The 25,185-nt window shown below is 34.8% G+C and overlaps 2 protein-coding genes across 2 annotated transcripts; both read left to right on the top strand.

The window, feature by feature from the left end:
• The first annotated feature begins 1,380 nt into the window (after positions 1-1,380).
• Positions 1,381-4,944, top strand: LOC147398547 (uncharacterized). The gene is made up of 3 exons (XM_086447770.1): positions 1,381-1,733; positions 4,129-4,209; positions 4,361-4,944. The coding sequence occupies exons 1-3, from the start codon at positions 1,550-1,552 to the stop codon at positions 4,789-4,791; spliced, it is 696 nt and encodes a 231-aa protein (XP_086303896.1). The 5' UTR covers positions 1,381-1,549; the 3' UTR covers positions 4,792-4,944.
• Positions 4,945-14,330: 9,386 nt separating this feature from the next.
• On the top strand, positions 14,331-20,449 carry LOC147398546 (triacylglycerol lipase 2-like). Its single transcript, XM_086448985.1, has 9 exons — positions 14,331-14,549; positions 14,677-14,787; positions 16,575-16,715; positions 16,834-16,944; positions 17,041-17,184; positions 18,725-18,765; positions 18,872-18,954; positions 19,443-19,538; positions 19,714-20,449. Exons 1-9 carry the CDS (start codon positions 14,367-14,369, stop codon positions 20,031-20,033), a joined length of 1,230 nt encoding a protein of 409 aa, XP_086305111.1. The 5' UTR covers positions 14,331-14,366; the 3' UTR covers positions 20,034-20,449.
• The last annotated feature ends 4,736 nt before the right edge of the window (positions 20,450-25,185 follow it).

The raw sequence follows: 25,185 nt of genomic DNA, 5'->3' as shown, positions 1-25,185 counted from the left end.
ATTTGAATTATAATAGATTCCACTCACTCCAATAGAGATTTTTCTCTACAGCTACACTATTCACCAATCACCATCTTTTCCACAAGAACTGTCTACTACTTCTCCTTTTTGATCACTTTTGTTATTAACTTAATGTTCAGAGGATCTTTAACAAACATCACACTAAGCCCTTATTCTTCTTCTTTCTGTATTTTATCATTTTAAGAGTCAAAGTTAGTCCCAACACCCCACTTCTCAAGATGAAAACCTCAAGATCTAGATAGAGCTCTTGATTGGAAGACACTTCACACCTCGAGGAATGAAAACCCAAAAAACCCTCCACAATTACCTACTTGAAGACATGTCTTTCATTTTTCAATTGAGATTTAAGAGCCTTTTCATTACCTTGTGCACCCAATAGTCCAGAGGTCAATGACATCTATGTGGAATGACGCTTAACCATCGGTATTTATTCAATTAATCATGACATTTGGATGAGACTCAAGAAGAAGATACATGCTTTTGAGTAAGGCTTCTAATACGACATGACATTTGTTAAACCACCAAAATAAGCATAGAATGAAGTGATCAAAGGTTAAGACCATTATTTTTTTTAAGGTGCTCTATATATGGGTGATGTCACCATAGATTAGGGTTCAATTCTTACAATTATTGAGTTGTTGATCTTATTTAAAAATAGGGGTACTGATAAAATAACAAAATTGGGTCCATAATTAGCAAAGCTCCATTTAAAACACTACTATATATATTGGTGGCATTTCACAGTCAATGTTGTCCTATATGGTTTAAAAGTTTCAGATTGAGTTGATTTTTTTGGGGATGATATCTATGGTGAGGAGATCATTCTCACAAAAAACCAACCCAATTTGAAATTTCTAAGTTCATCAAAAATGATTTACAAATTTTTGATAAAAAAATAATGATCCACAATTTTTAAATCATTTTTGATAGGGTTATAGATTGGGCTGATTTTTTGTGAGGATGATCTTCTCATCATTGAGACATCCTTATAAGAACTCCATCTAATCCGAAACTTTTAAGTCATATAGGACAAATATATTAACTCCCAAACTCGGTCTATCTAGTTTCACATCAGAAAGTGCGATATGAGATTCCAGCGTAAGGTCACTCTAGGATGACTGTTACATTGTCATGTCAACAGTGTTGATCACAGTGTCAAAGGAAGTCACTCAAGCATTTTTCCCATTCGAATGAGAGTATTCTTACGTTTTTGTCGATCGTGATCTGAGAAGTGAGAAAGAGAAAACATAACTTCTTTTACCGAACTGTTGTTGATGAGTCAGATAAAAAACGACCTTCTTTGTTGTTGTAACATGTAAAAAACACCATTACTTCACTTTCAAGGCCAATTAACTCCTCTCTCTCTGTCTCTCTCTCTCTCTCTCTCCACTCAAAAAAGAATTTTTCTCCACTCATTGAGACAAAAATAGCCTCCCTCACTATGTTCTCTGTTCTTGTACTTTTACTTTACTCTCTCTCTCTGAAAGCTTTTGAAGCTATGTGCTAAGAGCTTTATTCTCCTATACATATGGGTTCTCATGTTTCAGTCCATAAGAGCTCATCTTCAGCCATGAAATTCAGATTTTCAATTGGTTCTAAAACCAAGAAGCCTTTGACTTCATCACCACCCAAGGAAACATCTCTAAACGCCGAATCCAGCTTCAAGTCCCAATCCTCTGTGCCTCCTCCCTTGATGAATTTTCGAGATATCGGTATCATCTTAATTTTGTTACTTAGAGATCTATTTAATTTACTTATCAAAATACTCTGCAAAAGTTTTTAATTTATGGGTTTGATTGTCAGTGGTGAATTATTTGGATATATCAGATGGGTCAAAGCTATTTAAAAAATAAAATAATTATTTCTTACTGATTTTTCTGGATTTTTTTTCCCCTTTTTGGTGTTAATTATAAATTAGGTAATTGGATTTATTCTTACTTGATTTTGAACAGTTCTGTAAATGCCTTTGATGATCTGTGGTTCTTAGTGTCATGTGATTTGGTTTCTAGAACCATTAAGAAAACCACTAGATGGGTCTTTGGTTCCATTTTTTTTTTGTTTCATGGTGATTTGTTTGCTCATAAATTGTGAATGTTGTATGTTTTCTTCTTGTTGTGGGGATTCCTAGATTGATCAAGTTGTTTATATTATTAAGATCCTATGATTTATGAATTGGCACTCTTGTTTTGATATTGCTTCTGTGCGAGGCTAGCTTTTTTTTTTTACATCTACTGTGATGGTGACATGTCACCTCGAGATACGAGACAGATGTTTGATAGGTGATTTATGAATTGGCACTCTTGTTTTGATATTGCTTTTGTGGGAGGCAAGTTTTTTACATCTACCATGATGGTGACACATGTTACCTCAAGATACGAGACAGGTGTTCGGTGCAATACTTCATGAAAATTTCAAAGTATAGAAGCCCGAGATTGAGACCAAGCATTGACATATATGATATAGGAGTCAGACTCGGAAGTAATGCCAACCACATAGTCTTGAAATCTGACTCAAAATTATCAATAAAATTCCCGTATGTTGATCGGAAACAATTCCAAGTTGTAAAAGGTTGAGTTAATGGTTGCGGGCACATGAAGACAAAATTCAAGCACTTATCGAGTTGAACCTACTTAAAAACAATAAAAAGGGTGTGTAATGGGGGATTGAATCAATAATCCAAGTGCATTGTGAATGACTTGGGTGTCAGTACTTTTTGTTCGAAGAAGTTTAGAATTACGAAGCCAAGTGCATTAAGACTACAATTTGCATCACAAATTTTAGTATCTAAAGCCTTATCCCAGTTATTCTCACACAAGAATAATTCGTAATTCAACTTTCATTTTCAAGATTAAATGATTTCTTCCACAAAACTTGATGGTGTAGGGTAGACTATTGTTTTATGAGAGTTGATAGTGTTTATGGTACATTCCTATGTGTGATAATAGATGTCATGTTGAATTAACTTCGAGTTAATAAAAGTCGACTGACTTCATGTTATTAAGGCAAGTTTATTTTGTTCAAATTTGCTGCATGTAATTTAGGAGTCTTGAGATGAATGATTTGCCAAGGCAAATTCAAGATTTGGAGATTTTCTTTTTTTTCTATTTGTTGGGACAAGAAATTATCTCCAACTTGGGGTGGTTTTGACCCTTGAACACAGTTGCAAACCATGGGGGATCAAATTACAGCATTTTAGAGCATGTTCTTAGTACTCAACTGGAATGAAGGATCAACCCAAATATGATAAATTGTAGATAATGTGAAATGGTTCTGGGAATTAATTTGTCGGAAAAATTATCAGGAAATACTTTTGAAACACCAAAGGAACAGAGGAAAAATATCATGTTGGTTCCAAACTTCGGAATCATTGGCAAACAATATAGGATCCAATTTCTTGGTAAACTAGTCTCTTTCCTAGAATTGTATCAAAACTAAAGAGACACCTTGATTAGATTACAAGAACCCTAATAGGGTTTATATTGAAAACACAAAATCTAATCCAATCTTATCATATCCATTTGCTAAGAAAATAGGTGCAATAGAAACAAGAAAACGAATTGAAAAACCAAACACAAGACAAGATGCAATCATACAGAAACACAGATTTTGTGTGGTTCCCTCAAGATTGAGGTACGTCCATAGATCACATTGACCGGTGTGAAGGCGTGGCTTGATTAACAGTACCTCCTTGTTGATCAGTATTCCACAAGCCACAACACCATTCTTATCCTAATCGTAATAGATAATGATTTGGTGTATCCCAGTATGCCTTATTACAATGCCTCATTTCTAAATGCTCTAATGCCTTCCTGAAATCGCATGTTCCTTTGAATAAGAAATGTACAATTGGTTACATTTAATATTGAAGTCTCTGATCTCATCTATTGAATGTTAGTCGCCAACAAGCGTCCATCGTGCCATCGTTGGTCAACTCTTTCTCTGTTAAGCCATCAAAACGGTCACCAATAGTGCACTAATTTTTGAATATCTAACAACTTTGATAACTCTCTTCTACAATATCAATGGTCTAACTTCTATTTTCCTTTTAAATTACTCTTAAAATCTGTTGGGCACTTTCATATGAACCATTTATCTTTGGCTTTACAGATAGTAAGGAAGAGGCCTTCTTTGATTCCCAAGGTTGGTTAGAATCAGATTGCGAAGATGATTTCTTGAGTGTCAATGGAGGTAAGATCACCTTATATCAACCATATGTTCGATGGGTCATAGCCGAACATCGATTATCTAAACAGAATTAATTTTTGTTTCCCATTATTTTCTTGTTTTTTTACTTTTGTATTTGTTTCGTCAAGTTGGTTTGAATTCATCTTCTATGCAGATTTCACCCCGACTCGTGACAGTACTTTGAACAAACAACGCAGTTTTTCAGGACTTAATAAATCTCTTGTTATCGACAAAACATCTGAATCTAAACCTGAACCCTCCCCAACCGATAAGAAAAAGAAATTGTCTGAGCTATTAAGAGAGAGCTTTGGAGGTGATGAAGTCTTCGATATCCAAAATACATCAAATGAAAAGCTAGAAACTAAAGCACCCAACCTCGATCAACTCATGAAGTCTACAAAAGATTCCCCATGTGTTTCCAAAGAAAATTCGGCGTGCAATAGTGAGAGAACTCCAAATAAAAATTCCAAACCCGAGAAAGAGAAATCGAGGAGCGCCCAGTGTTGTCTGCCAAGTTTGGTTACTAGCCTTAGCTTTAAGGAGAGGAACAAGAGGCCGAGTCCTGGCCACAGCAGCGGAGAATAACCACAGTTTTGGCTTCTCTAGTTCATTGTAAATGATAAATAGACATCTCAAATCTTCAAATTTACATTTTTCAAGTTATATTGGTTTTCTTTTTTGCTGTGTTTCAGAAAGATAAATGAAATGGGCGACTTATATTGATGTTTCCTATGAATACTTGGGAGACTTTCTTGGATCTAATAATGGATTGTATAGCATGTCCAAGTCCTAAAGGGTAGGTGGAGCCCCCCGTGGAGTGTACTTCACGTGGTCCTTGCTATAAGGAACTTGCTTGACAGATCCAGTGAAGTATCCTTCACCCACGTCTTTAGAGAGGCCAGCATAATTGCCGACTTGTACTGAATTAGATTGTGAGTTCCTCTCTAGCGACCTTCTCTCTGTTATTTATCAGGATGCCTGTAGTGTCCCGGTTCTTCGGTTGTAGCTGGTCTGGGTCTACCACAAAAAAAAAATCTAAAGAAGAAGATGGTGATTAACTAAAAAAACCACTTTTGTTTACTGTTAATCATGATTTCTAGCATGGCAAACATTTAAAGTTGAGATATAACTGTTATATAGTGATAGAGTGTTGATAATCTGACTTAGGCACATGGCAACTCAATCGACTTACCAAACGTGACAGGCTCGGGAATCGTAGATGTGCTTTCCTCGGGATACAAAACTACAGGTCCCCATAAAAGGTGCAGTTTTGTATCCCGAGGAGAGCAGATCTACAGTTTCCGAGCTAGTCACATAAAATAAGTCGATTGAGTATGCCACGTGTCTAAGTTAGATTATCATGACTCATAGTGATATAGAATTACATAAACAAAAGCATTAATGACAAAGATATAAGAAAGTGTTTTTAAATTATAACCATATTAAGTTTGGGTTCTTAAAAATCAAATAACCCGATGCCTATGCCTAAACTCAACCCAATTTGATTCGATCATTTTTATACTTTGCTTGAACCCAAAATCGAACCCAAGCCAATCATGGCCAAACCTGATCCAAGGTCGGGTTCAACCCAATGGGTTTGTTTTTTATTTTCCATTGAACCCAAGCTAAACCCTAACCCTAGGTTTCAAATGCTTGAATTGAAGGCAAACAATTGATATGGAACCGTAGATCTCACCGCCAACATTTTCTTCTAATTTGAAAACGAGCAACAAATGTACTTCAACCCTTTTTCTTGTTCTTTTTTATTTTTAGCAGAGAACCAAAGGCAAGATTGTGTTTAGGAAATTTAATCTCTCAATTCTGGAGTTGTACTTTACAACTCAGTTTAAATCTTGCAGCCAAACATGGAAGTTAAAATTAACTCACCTTCAATTTTTTTTTTTTGATAAATAGCATTCTATTCATAAAACAACCAAATCGGTCGAGTTGACCAACTTGGGAAGACCTTACACAATAGCGCTACTCACGTACAGATCCGCAAATCCCATCCCACTTGTACAAAAAGTCCTCAAAAAACAGACCCCTAAGCTCCTTATACACCTTAGACCAACAAAAGATAAAACCCAAGATAAACATGATCGTGTCTAGACAATCTTTTTGTTTTCCTTCGAATATACGCTTATTCCTTTCAAGCCACACCCCCCAACAAATTGCAAAAGGCGTAATATTCCAAAGCAATTTCTTTGTGCCACTAAACGAATAGCCCACTGACGACCAACCAATGAATAAATTCTTAATTGATTCCGGTAAGCATGTTGAAACCCCATATAAGTTAAGAAAATGAGTCCAAATCCCATGCGAGAACTTGCAATGAATTAAGAGGTGATCCGATGATTCTCCATTTTCCATACATAGCACACAACAACTTGCCCCACTCCATCCCCGCCGCATCAACAAATCTGTCGTTTGTATCCTTCCTAGAACCGCCGTCCACGTGAAGAATGCAATTTTGCTTGGCACCTTTGGACCCCAAATTGAGACATGAGGAAAAGGCGAGTCCCCATTATTGCACAAAGATTGGTAAAACGAGCATACCGAGAATCTTCCATCCTTGCTTGCTATCCAAACTCTTTCATCTTCTCTTCCCGTACGGAGGTCGATACTTGAAGCCTCACCAACTAACCTACCAACTTCTTGAAGTTCTAAGTCATCAATGTCCCTTCGAAGTCCAAGATCCCATTCCACACCTCCATCCATAACTCTTCGGACAGATGTGATTGGTTGCCCTTTCTTCGAGGAAATGGAATACAAGGCTGAGAAAGTCTCCATTAGAGGTCGATTACCACACCAAGTGTCTTCCCAAAATCTTACTCGGTTGCCTTGACCCACCCTGAATTTTATTCTCATATTGAACAGTGGGATGATCCTCATGATACTCTTCCACAGCCCGCATCCATATGGTTGTCTGGTTGATCCGCTTGCCCACCCTGTCCGACTCAGCTTGTACTTGCTTTCTAAAACTTGTCTCCATAAACTGTTCTCCTCGTTCCCAAACTTCCACAACCACTTGCCCCTCAAAGCCACATTCATCTCCCCGAGTTTCCTAATGCCGAGGCCACCATGTTTCTTAGATGAACAAATCTGTTTCCAATTCACAAGATGATGCTTTCTGTTCCCAATTTTGTCGTGCCACAGAAAGTTACGAAACAACTTGTCTAACCTTAGTTCTACACTTCGAGGCATTGAGAGAAGAGAGAGAAAGTATATTGGAATACTAGAAAGGACACTTTTAATCAAAGTCAGTTTACCTCCCTTTGAAAGATAGTTGGCTTGCCACATTGCTAGTTTCCTTTCGATTCTTTCCACTATCGGGTCCCAAATCGCCACCCTCCTATAGGGGGCCCCCAGAGGCATCCCCAAGTATGACGAAGGAAGACTACCCACCTGCCAACCCAACGATGCTGCCAAAAGGATTGAACATCTAGCGAAGCCTACCGGGAACACTTTACTCTTTCTCGTGTTAACTGGAATACCGGACATCGACTTTAGAGAGTTGATGACTCCTGCAGTCCAACTCTCACACTGAACTAGCTGTTTTCAAACACCTCCTTAGATTGTTTTTAGAGGAATTGGAATTAGGTACTCTCATGGGTTTGGTTCTATGAAAGACTTTGGATTGAGTTACCATAAGTCCCTAGTATATTACTCTAACAATTCTAAACATAGAAAATCTCCAAATTTTGGGTTGTAGGTTGTTTTCTTTAATTGTACAACTCATGTTTCAATTTTCATAGGATGGGGCCTTTATTGGACTGCGATTATAATTGCATTCAAACCTCAAATGTGTCCCTCCACACCGTTCGCATGGTTATAAATGGCACCATAGTGTATATGAGATAGGGAGGGCAATGGAATATATTTATTGTGGTGAAAAATATTAATCTTTACTAAATATGTTTTCATTGCTTCAGTTGATTCATTGTGGTGTTATATCAAACTTCTGGTTTGAGAATGGTAACTTTAGGTGACTTAGTCTTTAATTGGTGTGTTAGATATAGTTTCAATAATCGGGACTTGTTTTAATAAGATAATTGTTTTGAAATTAATATGTGTCTTTCATTAAAGCATTTACAATTTATATATGGTTAATATTCTTCAATACAGGAGGTCAAAATTTTGAAGAAACCCTCTTCATTGGATTACACGGAGCATTTCTAATAGGTATTTCAAATTTTGACGAAAATGTAAGGGCGTCTAATAAATTCAAAATGTCATGTGTTTTGTAATGAAGAGGGCTTCTTCAAATTTTGAAGCGAGCTGCCCGATTCATAGTTGGATTTGTCAAAAAGATTACCTCACACCCAAACTCGAATCTCAATGATGACCCCCCTTTTGATTCCTATAAAAAAAATCTCAAATTTAGGAGGATTTTCTCATATCAAGACCTTAACTACTTGATATCCCTTATGTTTATAGATGAGGAGGGTTTTAATCTCATTTGGTAATTTCTTTTTTTATAAAAATCCTACAATTGATCTTGATCTTTAGAGACTTAGGATATTTCTATCTTTGTTCTCTTAATTTTGTATAGAATTATGATTCTTTCTTATCCAATATAATCTTAGCCCGAGAATATAATTGTTAATAGAATCTTAATTTTACTAGAGACTCTTCTATCAAGATTTGCCTTAATGCCTTATCATTCCCATATCTTTCCTTAATTATTGAGATCACTCGGCCATATTTAGTCGAGTGGTTTAGCATTGCCATGACTGTCACTCTAACTGAATCCTATTCCAAACTCAAGGGAGTTTACCTGTGAGGATCTCGACTGGAATTGCTAATCCATCGAATGAACCATACTAAGTTTTAATACACTATATGTGGGGAACATTTTTGTCACATCCATGAGATAAAGACATCCGTCCTTAAGTATTAGGTGAGCCTTAAGACAATACTAATCAAACTCAAGTATCAATATTATTAAAGGATGATACAAAATCTAAAGGGCTGAATAAATAATCCTCATCCAGTTTATACCCCACCTGACATTACACATGGACCAATTATATGGTAATACCTGTCCTAGAATTGATATTATAAAACTCTCACTTAAAGACTAAGATCAACAATTCTCATCCAATTTATACCCCACCTAATATTACACATGGACCAATTATGTGGTAACATCTGTCCTAAAATTGACATTACAAAACTCTCACTCAAAGACTAAGAAATTAAAAAAAATTCTACTACAAATAATTTTTAAAAATTATCTCTGCAATTTTCACTATTCACCTTCTTTTTAATCTAATTTTTCATTTTTTTATTATTAATTCTTTCCACTTTATTAATTAAATTTTCAAAGAATCTTTGGTAAGCATCATGTTGAGATCTCTTCCTTCTTCCTTCTCTCCTTCAACTATTCTAAGCCACTGAAGCATTTGAAGAGGAGCAACGAGGAAAGAGAGGAGGGGGGTTGGGGAGTGAGTGGAATAGCTCTAAGTTTACTTTCTCATTGTTTATAACTAAGGTTCGCCATGCTTTTTTTCTCCTTTTTTAAAAGACAATGAGTCTACTCCAGTTTACTTACAGTGGTGCAATAATCAATTCTGCTTTTTGCCTCGAAGGTTCGGATGCTGAATTTTGATTTGGAAAATGCTGAAGTAATATTCAAATTGACATTGATTCTCACATTTCTGATTTGGATGTATGTACGGAACAATAGATGCTTTTCATCGAGATACGAGTGAAAATCTCGATGAAAAGTATTTATGGCTAAGCGTGCACCTCCACATCAGCAATGTGAGAATCGATATCAATTTTTAATGATACTCCAGCATGACTCTTTCGATTTTGAATTCGCACAGAAAACATAATATTTTCAACCTTGTTCATACGTTTAAGAAATATTAATGATAAGGGACACCCACCTAACACTCACCTAATAAACACAATTTTTCCCTCCAATGGATTCGAAGTATATCAAATCCTACTGAAACGCCCATATAAAAATTCCTATCAAAGTTCAGTCGAATTCGCATAATCAACCAATTTTTATTTAGAAATCCATCAAATGATTGTGTTTCAATCCATTTGTGGGAACATTATTTATTAAAATATGATTTTTTTTTATACCATCATTTCGTATAATTAAACATTTTGATAGATGAAATTGAGTTTTTATCATTTATTTTCATCATCTTTTTAATTATTTTGTAAATAAACCAAGTTCAAAAATTGCTTTTATCTTTATCGTTTGCATAAAAAAAAAAATTCTTCTAAATTTCCAATATATTCAATAAATTAGGATCGAACTCATCAACACTATTTCAGTAGGTACATATTGAATGCATTTTTTCACATGAGATTCCCATGTAAAGAATTTTTTTGTATGTACCTCCCTTATGATAGCATATATTTTTAGTATATTTCTATCGAATTTTTCGTTCTTAAATCGATAGTTACATACAGAGCTCAAGATCATCACCAACATCATCTTCATCAAGGTATCAATCTAATATCGAGGAATGAAAGCTTGAAAAAGCCTCCACACTATAGATGTTTATTTGGCCCATTTTTCTCATGTATTCGTGGCCACATGGTCTCATTCTATTGATCTACGTCATACTTTTTTTTTAATCTTTAATTTTCGTTTTTAAGAGTCCTTAATTAATAAAATACTTTTAAAAAAAATAAATTAAACTAAATTTTTATCGAATTAGTTAGTTAATAAATACTAATTTATTAAATTAAATAATATAGAAATAAAGTACTTGTTCCATATTTACAGAGATGGAAAGTGTTGTCGAAAACCCTGAGTCTGCCCTACATAACTATAAAGCTTTCATTTACTTTTATCATAGGGCCCAAAATAAAAGTATTATAAAGAGAAAAATAAAGCCAAACACATGTAATTTCAACATATGTTTATATCAATTTTTTATACAGAAACTTATAAGTTAGATTGGTGTTTATTTAAGCAAGAGTTACTATTGCCACACCAACTGTGTGAAATTCTTTGGTGATTTACATAGGAATTGGCATGGCATTAGTAAAAGTTGGTGTGACAATAGCAGCCCTCTAAAACTAATGTAGTTATCTGTTTTTGCCACTTGTCATACTCTTCATCCATGACGTACTTTGGATGTTAAGGTTGGTAGTACATATCCAACTTCTTCTTTCAACTTAAATTTGCTTAAGGCGGTCATGCCTCAACATCATTAAAGTCATTTTCAAGTTGTGAAGGTCGCAACAAACGACTTCGTTACATAGAATGATTTTTATGTGATTCACACGAATTGACAAAACGATAGAATGCCCCCAACTAAGGGTATCAATGGGTATCCATTTAATGGAATTCGAATCACAATCAAAAATTCTGATTTCGGATCCTTTTCTATTGAAACCGATTAGAGTCAGGTTTAAAATGAAATCAAATCAATAAGAACCAAAACCATTAGGTTCGATCCAATGGGTACTTGTGGGTACCTGAAACCGATTTATTTTATCATTTCTTTTAATACTATAGATGATTTAAGGTATTTTTTATTTTCAAATAAATGCATCTTCCATAAAATTTTTCATTTTTTCATTTTTTCATATAAATTATCAATTAGATCTTAAAATGAGCTGTCATGCTGAAAATTTAGTACTTTTATGAAAGATAAATTTTTATTTAAAATATATATATATATATATATATATATATATATATATATATATATATATATATTAATTTGTATCTTTAGTATAACAAATTATAATTAAGTTAATAATTTTATTGATAATATGTTTATTTTTTGAAATGATTTCTTTATAATAATGATTTGAAATACTTTTTTTCTCATTCGATTCTTGAGAACATGAATCAATGGATACTTGTGATTTTTGACGGTTTCGATTCTAGTTCCATTTATTTTAGAATCGGATCCGGAACAGATAAGAATCGAAACCGAACTAAATATCATGGTTATGATTCTAAGTTCCTTAGGAACTGAATCAGAACTGACCCATTGACATCCTTAGCCCCAACAAACATACATGTCACGTTTACCATACTTTTGATAATTTGCTATTCTGATAAGTACAAAAATTTCGATGAAACTCCCTATAAAAGTGCTCATTGGCCAATCCTATTATGATTTATGAACACAAATAAAAAATAATAATTTTATTGATAAGACAGATGCACAACTCACAAAAATATGAGATCCTACAAAGTCGGTGGGCCTGATCAAGTGTCTCCCACAAGGCATATTATTATTTATTATGTACGCGGTTGGGTACGCAGCTGATGTGGCAAGGGAAAAAAACCATGCATCTTTTTCCTATATATCCCGATAAAAATGATCTATAGTTCTGTGCCCTTGCCACATTAGCTGCGTACCCAACCACATACCAAAACCGCATGCATTCATTACGACCTTAAAAAGATATAAAACTCTCATTACAAGAAAAACATCAAATTTATGTGATGCATTGCGTCAAATGCGAAGACTCGTACTCGTTTTGCAACCCGATACCTCCTGACTCTAATAAAAGAAGGATCTTGATAACTTGTGCCCTAAGGGCATACGTTAAAATACAATAAATACACTTTAGAAATTGAAATCTAAGGATATTTTGGTAAAACAATAATCTTTTTAAGGGCATTTTTATTACAAAATCCAATTTCCAAAGTGTATTTATTGCTCTTTTAATAAGAAAATCCATAAAAGACTTGGATGATTGAATCTACCCCCAAAACTGTCTATTTATGATGCATTTACTCAATTTTGGAACTAATAATTTTGGTACAACAGTTTACCAGCTAGGGAATGGTTGGGCTGTCAGTCACAGTAAATGGTCCAATTGGATCAGGTCTGGAATCATTGGAATGGGACCTTCTTATTCATGATAACTAGATACACATCTTGTAGAGGCTTTTTTTTCCTGATTCACCTCAAACAAGTTAAACCTTTTTTATGTTGGGCTTTTTCCTCTACTAAAATCGAAGACACCGGTGTGGTACCTGTTAAACACTCTTCAACGTTCAAATTAGAAAGAAAGTTACAAAGAATAATAGATAGTAGTTTCAATTGTCTTCCTAAAATCCTATTCGAGATCTTCTCTCACAATGTGAAAAAAACTCATATTTGACGGTCCAAGACTATCGAATTTCATAAAATTCAACTGAAAAAGGCGTCAAAATTTTCATTGTTGATTTTTTTTTTCTCGACAGGTCGAAATTGTCAAATTAATGATGTATAGGAGAAATTTGACGTCTCTAAGCCGTCAAATTTGAGGAACATAAAAAATTTCAACGACTTTGAGCCATCAAAATTCGATTTCTAAAATTTGTAGGCCTTGACTTATCAAATTTTCATGTAGAAATTTTCAATTTTCATGTAATATCTCCTATTGACCAATTCTCATCTTTTCTTCATAATCCACCCTATTACACCATCCCTTTCCTTATTCATGGGGATTTGGATTTATCTCTTTCTAAATCCTTCGGGTGGATAAATGAAAGACATGTTATACTACTTACGTACACCCTTCCTTTCCTAAGAATGAGTAGACACTCAGCTAAGCCGCGCCGAGTGAAGCTACTGAACGTCTCAGGTATCTCTCTTCCTCGACTATCGAGTCATTCTCAGATCTAGACATGTGTAGGGTCCAAATTTACCCTATACACACCATATTTCAAAATATTATTGTACCTTTGATAGGTTAATGATCAGCTAAATTATCAAATTGGGTCGTCATGGAATAGTGTCTCAAGAAACCCAAATCTTTGATCCCAACATGTAGTTATTGGAACAAAATGGGTTGGATTTCGGGTTAAATCCAATCCATTATCAAACTTAAGGGAATTGCATCATATTCTCTAGACCGTTGGAAACACTTTTGTTGGCTAGTATCATATTAAACAATATTTGTGTCCACATTACTTTCCAATATTTTATATTATAAAAGTTCTGTAACTGTATTCAACTCTTCACTGCAAGAAATCTCAAAATGGATAAAATGTTGAACCACCTCAACACCTTTCTCAATATTTTTTTCCCACAAAAACTCATCCATTTTCCCACTAATCCCATCCTTAACTTTTTTTTTTGTTTTTTGTGGATATCTAAATCAGTAAATTTCCTCTATAAAAGGGACAGAAGGTAGGGTCACTCTCTCACACTTCAATCCGAGAAACTAAAGAAGAAATGGCCCTCTATAACTGGGTATTAATGAGTTTTCGATTCCTAATCCTTGTGATCAAGCCTTATCGGTCTTACGGATTGAGCCGTGGTTCCATGGCTTTAGTCGATGAGTTCCAGAATCCTCCACAAGTTGGTTTATGTTTATCAGCAGTGACTCCACATGGTTACAAATGCGAGGAATTTACGGTAAAAGAAGGATGACTACGAATACGATAGATCCTAAATTGTTGATCAACACTGTTTGATATGTAATCGAATATATTGGACGGTGTTGATGATGAATTGGACTAACTTGGGTTTTATGGCATTTCAGGTGACAACTAAAGATGGTTATATTCTTAGTATGCAAAGGATCCCGGAAGGTAGGGTAGGAGATGGAGGGAAAAACAAGCAGCCTGTTTTACTACAGCATGGTGTTCTTGTGGTACGTCCATTAAATTATGGGGTGTATCTAACATATTTATGGGGTGTCATTAGTCATACACTTTGTATATTCATCCATTAAACTTCTAAAATAGCCTATATAGAGATTGATAATATATATTATTTGGTGTGTGATTAGCTGGTTATGTTTTTTTACAAGACTTGTTGATGGTGGAGAGGTGATGATGTGGAATAATCTTGGTGTGTTATCAGCTAATTGCACAAAAGTTAGTTTAGGAGATTGGTTACTATAACAAACATGATTTTAAAATAGAGATTCTATCGGTACACAAATTTTTTACTTACAACACACCAATCTTTTTGTAAGAGTTGTTTACATATAGTTTGACGCGTTACAAGTAAAAGTTTGTGTGTTAATAGCAGTTCTCTTTTAAACTCATTAGAGAACAGATGACTTGGGGTGAGTCATTCTAGTATAGGTGTCCACTAAACAAACTTGTCAAGGAAAATGGTGAAGTAATTGCGAAACTCACTGCATTTCACATCGTGTTGACGTGGATGTGAGCACAGAATCATAGATGCTTTTCATTGAGAAAAACATCTATGGTTATGTGCGCATGTCCACATTATCATAGTATGAAACACAGTGAATTTCACAATCATTCCAGCACGACTCAATGGTCAAAGTGAAATATTGTCCATCATAGTCACCAAGGCCAAGATTTAAGTTGACTTATCCGATATTTAGAAATTAACTATTGAGATGAGTCAATTGAGTTTAGTATTTTATATGAAATAATTAATTTTATTTATTTGTTTAAATGTTTAATTTTTTTTATCTATATCAAATAGGGAAACACTGAACTGACTTCCTTCGACACTACTCTCAACAGTGTGCTGATGTGACAATGTGCAGAGATTCATAATTTTTTTTTCTTGTATCTCAAGAAAAAGATATATGGTTCTTTGTACAATACTACATCAACACAGTGATGAGCACAATATCAAAGGACGTCAATTTAGAACAACTCATAAAATATTGATTTTGTGAGTCATTAACTTGATCTATACAATGGGCAGTTCAAGTTGGCCCTTAATCAAGTATTTATTTCTTTATGACAGGAATTTTGTCAAGATTGAGACTTGTCATGTTAATTATTTTTTTTTAAGGGATGAAATTGAATAATTGTAGTACTTCCAAATGTTAAGAGTGGATCTATTTTTTTATAGTGTAGTTCTATCTTGATCGAAGACATTAATATTTTTTTAACGAATAGTGATGAATGCACACGATTGACGTGACAAGAGTACAGAGCCATACATTATTTTCATTGGGATACACAAGAAAAAGATGTGCGATTCTATGTCTTCACCACGTTAACCCGCATGTATTCATCAAAATTTGGTTGATTTGTGATTTCACAGTTAGAATCCAATAATTTGCCATCATAGGCTTGGAATCTACGTGCCGATGTGTTCAGAAATTCCATAATAATGAAGAAAATAAATACGATTAAATCTTTGACCAAAAATAACTTATAAATCTGTTTTTTCGGAAAAGTAACCGTTACGTTGTATGATTCAAGACAACTTTAACGTCGAGATGTGATGGTCTCAACATACACATGGCGTCATTCCATTGGTTCCTCAGCTTAGTACAAAAATATCCCAACAGCAAATTCGTACTCTTTAGGCTTTTAACAGTAATTCGGTGGACCCAGAAATCAAGAAATCTTTTTTATGACGCCTGACGCGTGTATGCATGTGTTCTTGACTCTTTATAAGAAATATAAGATGTGACACGTGGCTTGATATGATTTGTTATAGGATGGGGTGTCGTGGGTTGTGAATTCTCCAGATGAATCTCTGGCGTTCATCTTGGCTGACTCTGGTTTCGATGTATGGATATCCAACACTAGAGGCACCAGATATAGCCGTGGACACGTAACCAGTGATGCAACAAAACAGGTCCATTTTCACTCTCTTTTATCAATGTTCTTTAATGTACAACTATGTTGGACACACAATATCAATCGAAATACTGCATTTATCGTTAAAATGTTTATGTATATTGGGAATTTCACAGAAATACTGGGATTGGTCATGGGATGAACTGGTGGAGTATGATCTTCCTGCTACAGTTGACTTTGTTTATAGTCAAACAGGTCAAAAGATGGATTACGTGGGCCATTCATTGGTGAGAAGCACCCTATCATTTCCATTTTTGGTGGGGAACAATAACATAGTGCACGAAGTAGAATAATAAGTTGAGATGGGTTTTTGTTGACGGCAGGGAACTTTGATTGCTTTGGCATCTTTTTCTGAAGGGGAGTTAGTGGACAAAGTTAGATCCGCTGCACTCTTAAGTCCAATAGCTTATTTGAGCCACATGAACACTGCTTTAGGTGTACTCGCTGCAAAGGTTTTCGTTGGAGAGGTAATGTATACACGTGTTTCAATCATCGCCGTACGATACTTTATCTACTGCACATTAAAACTTTTTTGGATCATAACGGTGACGATTAGCTTTGACCTTTACTTAGTGTAAAATGACTGTTTTGCCCTTAATAGTTCCAAAGCAAGAACTCGATTGGCTCGATCCGGATCCAATCCGTTATCTTATTGGTCCGGGTCATTATGAGAGGGTCTGATGACCGCAACAACCCCCTTCAAGGCCTGCCCATGGAAGGATACGATCCTTCCAAAAACTTTGGATATGGATAGTCCATTAAGGATCCATCAGATCATTTATTTCAAGATCAACCATGTATGAACACTGAATCCATTAAGATCCCAACCCAATAAAATGTGTAGCTATCAGATCAATTGGATTTAATTTGAAAAAGATTAAAAAAACAAATGGAAATTGTAAGAATTGTTTCCAAATAATAAAGAATCGTGATAATCTGACTACCCCACTTGGCACACTCAATGGACTCTCTTGATGTGACAAGGTCGAGAACCATACATCTGTACATCTCGGGAGACACATATTTATGGGGAAGTGCAGTCATGTATCCCAAGACGTACAGATCTACAGTTTCTAAACTTATCACACGAGGAGAGTTGATTGAGTGTGTCACACGGGGTAGTCAAATTATAACGAGTAAGGGTTTGGAGAGTGGGGGAGGTTAGATTACATCATTTAAGCGGTCATAAGAAAATGAAAATCATTTTAAAAGAAGAAACTTGAAATTCTATTTTGTAGTTTGGTTTAGATATGTGGATTGAGATTTCTGTGTTGATGATGCTGAATCTATTTCTCTAATCCCCATTTTTTTTTATTTATTGTTATTAAGCTTTGTAGTAGATTGGGGTCATAAATTCCATTTTTTTTGTTTTGTGTTTGGTTTTGGTCTTCTTTTGTTTCAAGGAAGCTTGAAATTTTCTTTGGTGGTTAGGTTTAGAAATGTGGATTGAGATTATAAAGTTGGTAATAAATGATAATGAATCAATTTCTCTAATCACCATTTTTCTTTTTATTAAGGTTTATATACATATATGATGGTGGTTCATGGGACATAAGTAAAAACAATGGTTTTTCAAAATATGGGTTCGAGATTTTGGATTGAGTTGATTTTTTGTGAGGATGGTCACTATGATGAGAAGATCATCCTCACAAAAAATCAGCTCAATCTGGAACTACTAAATCCATCAAAAGTGATTTACAAATTATTGACAAAAATTGGCAAAAAAATCAACAATCCACAGTCTAAATCACCTTTAATGGGGTTAGAAGTTTCAGATTGGACTGATTTTTTTTTTTTTTTTTGATGATCTTCCCATCATAAAGATCATCCTCACAAAAAATCAGCTCAATCCGAAACTTCTAACCCATATTTTGAAAATTTATTAATGTTACATTGTTTGTACATATGTTTTTTCATATGTCCCTTGATCCGTTCCCATATATATATTCAAGAAAAAGATATGACATTGGGTTTTAGCTTATCTAATCTTTTATTTTGTTTGAACAGATAACTAAACTATTGGGTGTTGTTGAGTTCAACCCATTAGAGTAAGAGCCCTCTTTCTCATGGCTTCATCATTAACCTTTGTATTTACTTCCTCTAAATTTGGAGAAGTTTTTCTAAATTTAGTGGGTTTTCTTTCTTATGAAACAGGAAGGAAGTGATACATTTTCTCCAAACTTTGTGTGATAGTAATCCAGAGATTCCATGTTACGACTTACTGACATCATTGACAGGTACTCTTCTATGCCTTGGAAAAGAAAAACCCAAACTTTATGTGGCAACTTTTCTCCCCACAAAGATCTTACTACTTTTAACTAAATCAGATTACATAAAAGGTCATCTTACCAGAAAGGTAGTCGAATTATTGTGCCAATAATATTTTTAATTTTTTTTATAACAAAAACAGCAGAATACCATTTTGGCTAGCAATCATTTTTTTTTTTCTTCAAAACTCTATTATACCTTTGTAACAAGTAAACATGCAAATGTTGCTATTGTTTTTTGTTTTCTTATAACAGGGGTATAAAACAGAAGTAATTATTAGTTGTAGTAGAAAGTTACCATTTTGGAAATATTGGTTGTTTACCAAAATGGCATTTTACTTTCTCTCTCTAAATATTTTGAAAACCACTATATTTCTCTACCTTTTAGGTAAATTCCTCTTACTATAGATATCTTACTTGTTTTTCTATAACACTAATTCTAAGTTTATAACTCCAAGGTAAAAATTGTTGTCTCAATTCCTCCACTGTGCCATTTTTCTTGAAGAATGAACCTCAATCGACATCGACTAAGAACATGATTCATCTGGCTCAGAGTAAGTACATATAGAATTTCTTTCCATTTAAGGATTCTATGAGAAACAATTCATTCTACTTTTCAAACGTGTTGGTGGGTAGTCCCCCAAAGTAACAGAAGAATTATATATCATAAAGATTTTACTCCCTCATTCAAGGAAAAAATTGAACCAAAGTTGTTTTTTTTTTTTGCAGCGGTTCGTGATGGCGTTGTGTCAAAATATGACTATGGGAATTCAGGTGTAAACATGGAGCATTATGGGCAAGATAAGCCTCCAATTTATGACCTCACTAACATACCCAACAACCTTCCTCTCTTCATCAGCTATGGAGGTCAGGACGCACTCTCAGATGTTCGAGATGTTGGGCTTTTACTTGACAGTCTTAAGCTACATGACGAAGATAAGCTCATAGTTCAATTTGTGAAGGATTTCGCTCATGCCGATTTCATTATGGGGGTATTGGCTAAGGGAATCGTTTACGACGCTCTCGTCTCCTTCTTCAATAGTCAGTGAGGATCAATATGTGGGGATATCAAATATTTGCCTTCTAACAACACTATATTTTCTCAGCATTGTTATGTTAATGTTGGATGTAAACACACCAATAAGACTATAGTGGAATTGTCACAAAAGTTCTTGAGTATGATCGTAGGGCGTGTTGAGTCTTGGGCATGAACAGGATCGGTGGCCATTGATTTCCTAATCTATTTCCCATATGCATGAATTACTAAAGTGTAAAAAAAAAAGAAATTAATTATATTTGATGATAAAGATGTAAATAAATTTCTTCAAAAGAGAAGGAATAAGTGCATTATCTATGCATCGGTAGGATGCAATATTGTACAAGTTTATAGGCATAATAGTTTTAATTGCTCTGTTAATTGTTGTTAAATATCGTGCAGTTTAATTTGGATGTTAGATTTTAATTTTTATAATGTTTTCATTAATTTTAATGCACAATTATAGTTTTAATTTATTTAATTAGTGGACCCAAAAAATGTTAATATGCTTTTAGTATTTTAGAGAGATTCTATTGCCACACCAAGATGTATGGGTGGAAATAGAATCTCTCTTATTTTATCTAGTTGCACATTCTGTGTAGTGGATTTAGTGGTTATTTGCTCCCTCTTGCAGCAAGGACCAATATGGAATGATGCCATGTCCATTATAATGAGGGAAGGTGGTTATTATTATTATTATTACATTTTAAATACCTGCACATTACATGAGATCTTTACTATTATAATGAGAGAAAGATGAGTATTATTGTCAAATTCATGTTAATTAATTTATCAAAAAATGAAAATACATTATGTTACACCATACGTGCTATAGTGGGAAAATGAAGTAACAAAGAGAACATAAATCGCACACAATACAAGACTTTAATGGTTAGGCAATGTTCCTACGTCCACATATTAGATAAAAAACAATCACTATTTTTTTTTTCCTTTGTTTTATAACCTTATAGATCTTTATTTATAAAACTAAGAGTTACTAAACATGTCTATCTCCCCAAAAATAAGGGACGGGAAAAAAAACTTAAGAAAATATCACATAATTGCCTTCTTAACAACCCTAAAAAATTTGACCCGAGGGCTCCCTAGCCCCTGAGAAGTAGAGTTGCAACTTGGCAGGCTGGCCCGTTCAATGGGCGAGTCTGAGTTGAATTATGTATAAGATGACTTGAGCCTAAGTCAAATTATCTCAACCAGACCTCAATTTGGGTTGAGTTCGGGCTGAGGGTTCTTGTGACCTGACTCAATCCGAACAAGATGCTATATACTATCATATTATTTATATATTTTTATTATTTTTAGGTTATTATTGTTTTAATTATTTCTTCTTTTATATATATAGGGGAGCGTTTGGAGGCCCTAAAAAGAGCTAAACATTATGCCAAACATTTTTCAAAACATAGGTTAGAAATTTCGGAATGGGTAGATTTTGTGAGGATGATCTCTATGATGAAGAGATCATCTCTTTTAGAAACTTCTAAATCTAGTTTACAAGTTAAAGAATCGTGGACCGTCCGATTTTTGTAAACCACTTTTGATGAGGTTAGAAGTTTCAGAATGGGCTGATTTTTGGTGAGGATGATCTCCTCATCATAGAGATCATCCTCACAAAAAATCAGCCCATTCCAAAACTTCTAACCCATACATTGAAAAAATATTTTGCACAATGTTGGCTCTCTTTAGGGCCCCCGAACGCCACCCATACATATATATATATTTTGTTTTACTTTTATTTCTCTTTGAATCCATTGTTATTTATGTTTATATTATATATAATATATAATATGCATAGATTTTTTAGAGTCATTTTATTAGTAATATTGAAATTAAAGATTAAGGAATGAAGGGTAGTATTATCGAGATTGGTTTGTTTTGTTTTTTGTTTTTTTTAACATCATCTTGTTGTTATGGATTGTGGACAATTGGATATTATTAATGTGGACATTAGTCTAATTTTAGTATGGTTTTTCTAAATATTTTTTCAATGATGGATTTGAAGGTTATATGCAATTTTATTACTAATGATTTTATCTTTTATATTGTATTTCTTATTTAAAATATACAATTTATTTTTGGATCAAAATGAATTTATGGTTGTTCAAAAAACCCAACCCAAATTACCTGACTCTAGCCTACCCAAGCTCAACCCTATTTTAGAAGCTCAAACTATGGTTGAACTTAGGTTAATGAACTCTGACCTGATGGTTAGGTTGAATTGAGTTCGGATTAAGGGTTCTGTAAAACAGTTCACTCTCATAATCTAAGCACAAATGAATCCACATTGATAGTTTTAGATAAAGTCTATCCCACTCTCATTCATGAAGTAGTGGTCCACAACTATCCCAGGCACATGTTCATTTAAATAAGATCATATCAATTAGTGGAGTTATGTTTATTATTCAGTTATTTAGTTTTCCTATGTACTCTATAAGTAATCTCTTCAATAAACAGAAAGTAAGAAAAAAAGTTGTGAGAATAAGTTCTTCTCCAATTTAATTGAACTTTCATGGTATCAGAGCCAAGGTGAGGCTCTCAAAAAATCAAAAATTCCGTTATACATTTTCACAAAAGACTACTTATGTCTTCAAGTTAAACTTCTTTGCTGCTCAACATACCCAATCTCTCTCAAGTTTCCATTAAGTTAGATCGATCTAACTACCTCATGTGGAAGAGTCAACTCTTACTTATCTTGTATGGGTCTTATATGCTTGGTTTAGTTGACGAAACTTCTCCTCCTCCGTTAGAAACCATTGATGCGGTGTCAAGTGATGGTATTATTACACGTTCCATTGTCAATCTAGCATTTTTAGAGTGGAAGAAGAGAGATCAGATCCTTCTCAATTGGATCCATGCAACTCTCATACCACCAATCTTTGCACAAATCGTCAGCTATACATCAGCTCGTGCTGTCTAGGATGCCTTAGACAAGGCATTTACTTTTCCAACTCATGCCTGACTCTTCAAATTAAGTACGAACTTTCAAACTTATAGAAAGGTTCTTTGTCTATCACTGAGTACATGAACAAGATAAAACTCCTTACTGATGAACTTGCAATTATTCAACAATCAATTTCGCATAAAGACCTCATTTGTTATGCTCTTGATGGTCTTGGACTGAACTGTGACCCTATCGTCGTGACAGTAACTTCTAATATTGAACTATTTTACATGTTAACAACCATTTACCCTAAAAGACCAATCTGATGAAGAAGGCGCAACTATGAATATAAGAGGGTCATGAGTTAAACTAGGGCACGAAACGTGAGCACGTGATACTCGGGAGCGGAGGTGGATAACAGAACACTCATCACTCTCCCTCACCCATAAAGGTGAAAAGTTCCCCTGAGAAGACTCGAACTCATGACTTATACGAACCTAGCGCTCTGATACCATGTTGACAAACCATTTATCCCAAAAGACCGATTTGATGGGGAAGGCGCAACTATGAATATAAGAGGACATGGGTCAAAGTAGGGCACAATACGTGAGCATGTGATACTCGGGAGCGGAGGTGGATAACAGAACACTCAAAGTCTGTAAAGTGTGTCTTTCTTGGCTACGGATCACAACATAAAGGATATCGTTGTCTTGATCCTCTTACTGATCGTGTTTACCTATCAAGGCATATACGTTTCAATGAGGACATTTTTCCATATGTTGTTTCCAATTTTTCACTTTCTCCAAATGCATCTATTGATTTGTGGATTGAAACCATGCTTCAAAACCCAATCAACACAACTTCTCTTCCCATTTTCTGCCCAATTACCACTTGTGTACCTGAACCTTATCCTTGTGGTTCACAACCTAGTACACTCACTCTCTATGTTCCTATTACTTCACATACTACTCCTACTTCTCCCCTTCCACTTTCAGCTGGTTAACACCTTGATTCTTCTGTCTTATTTACCATTGGTCCCACATATCCCAAATAGCCCCACTTTGGCCCACCCAACTCACTCAATGACTACCCGCACTCAAACTGGGACTCGCAAAATCAAATTCCATTTGATTGTCTAGCCACTCGCCACCCTTTGCCCATTTGCCTTACCGCATCCTTAGATTTTAACATTCCTAAACCTACTTGTTATACATCAGTTGTTAAACATCCTCAATGGCACTCAGCAATAATTGAAGAATTTAATGCTCTACTTAAGAATCACACTTGGTCTTTGGTTCCAGCTTCAACCACTACAAACCTCGTTGGATGTAAATGGGTTTTCAAATTAAAGAGACGTGTAGATGGTCCATTGAACGTTTCAAGGCCTGTCTTGTTGCTAAGGGGTTCAATCAACGTCATGGTTTGAATTTTGACAAGACTTTTACTCCAGTGATTAAACCCTCGACTATTCATCTTGTTTTCTCCATAGCACTTAATCAAGGGTGGTCCATACAGCAACTTGATGTCAAAAACGCCTTTTTACATGGGATTCTGAATGAAGTTGTCTACATGAAAAAACCACCAGGCTTTACATATTCTAATTACCCTCATCATGTTTGTCGTCTTCATAAAGCATTCTATGGTTTACGTCAAGCTCCACGGGCCTGGTTTGAAGGTTTTAGTAGCTATCTTTTAGAATTGGGTTTTCAATGTTGTTCCTATGATACATCTATGTTTATTCATCATGGTGCTCATGGTATGACTATTTTACTTCTCTATGTGGATGATATTATTTTTATAGGAGACAGTACTTATTTTTTCTCTCAACTAATTCAATTGTTAAATGCTAAATTTGAGGTTAAAGATTTAGGTGCTCTATATTATTTTCTAGGTATTGAAGTTTCATCATTTTCAAATGGCCTTGATTTGCACCAAACAAAATATAGTCTCGAACTACCCTGTCGTGCCAATATGCTTGGGGCCCGACCTTGTTCTTCTCCAATTGTAGCCGAGGCCAAATTATCTCTTTATGATGGTGATCTTCTTATCGATGCCACCTTACATCGTAGCCTGGTTGGTGTGTTTCAATATCTCACCATGACTAGACCTGATATCACCTATGCAGTGAATCAAATCTGTCAATTTATGCATCAGCCCCGTACTTCTCATCTTGTTGTTGTTAAACGCATCTTGCGCTACATCAAAGGTACTCCACATTATGGCATTCGTCTTAATCGTTCTAAAGATGAGGTTGTTCGTGCTTTTTCCG

Source organism: Akebia trifoliata, chromosome 7 (genome assembly GCF_017979445.1).
Source record: "Akebia trifoliata isolate Shusen 1 chromosome 7, ASM1797944v1, whole genome shotgun sequence".
NCBI lineage: Eukaryota > Viridiplantae > Streptophyta > Magnoliopsida > Ranunculales > Lardizabalaceae > Akebia > Akebia trifoliata.
This window is presented reverse-complemented; position numbering and strand designations above follow the sequence as displayed.

What these genes read in the sequence shown, in the direction of transcription:
- LOC147398547 (XM_086447770.1), top strand. Translation starts at nt 1,550, where the DNA reads ATGGGTTCTCATGTTTCAGTCCATAAGAGCTCATCTTCAGCCATGAAA. An exon ending in GATGAATTTTCGAGATATCG is followed by an intron (nt 1,734 to 4,128) that starts GTATCATCTTAA and finishes TTGGCTTTACAG; the next exon opens with ATAGTAAGGAAGAGGCCTTC. An exon ending in TTTCTTGAGTGTCAATGGAG is followed by an intron (nt 4,210 to 4,360) that starts GTAAGATCACCT and finishes TCTTCTATGCAG; the next exon opens with ATTTCACCCCGACTCGTGAC.
- LOC147398546 (XM_086448985.1), top strand. Translation starts at nt 14,367, where the DNA reads ATGGCCCTCTATAACTGGGTATTAATGAGTTTTCGATTCCTAATCCTT. An exon ending in ACAAATGCGAGGAATTTACG is followed by an intron (nt 14,550 to 14,676) that starts GTAAAAGAAGGA and finishes ATGGCATTTCAG; the next exon opens with GTGACAACTAAAGATGGTTA. An exon ending in CTTACTGACATCATTGACAG is followed by an intron (nt 18,955 to 19,442) that starts GTACTCTTCTAT and finishes TATAACTCCAAG; the next exon opens with GTAAAAATTGTTGTCTCAAT.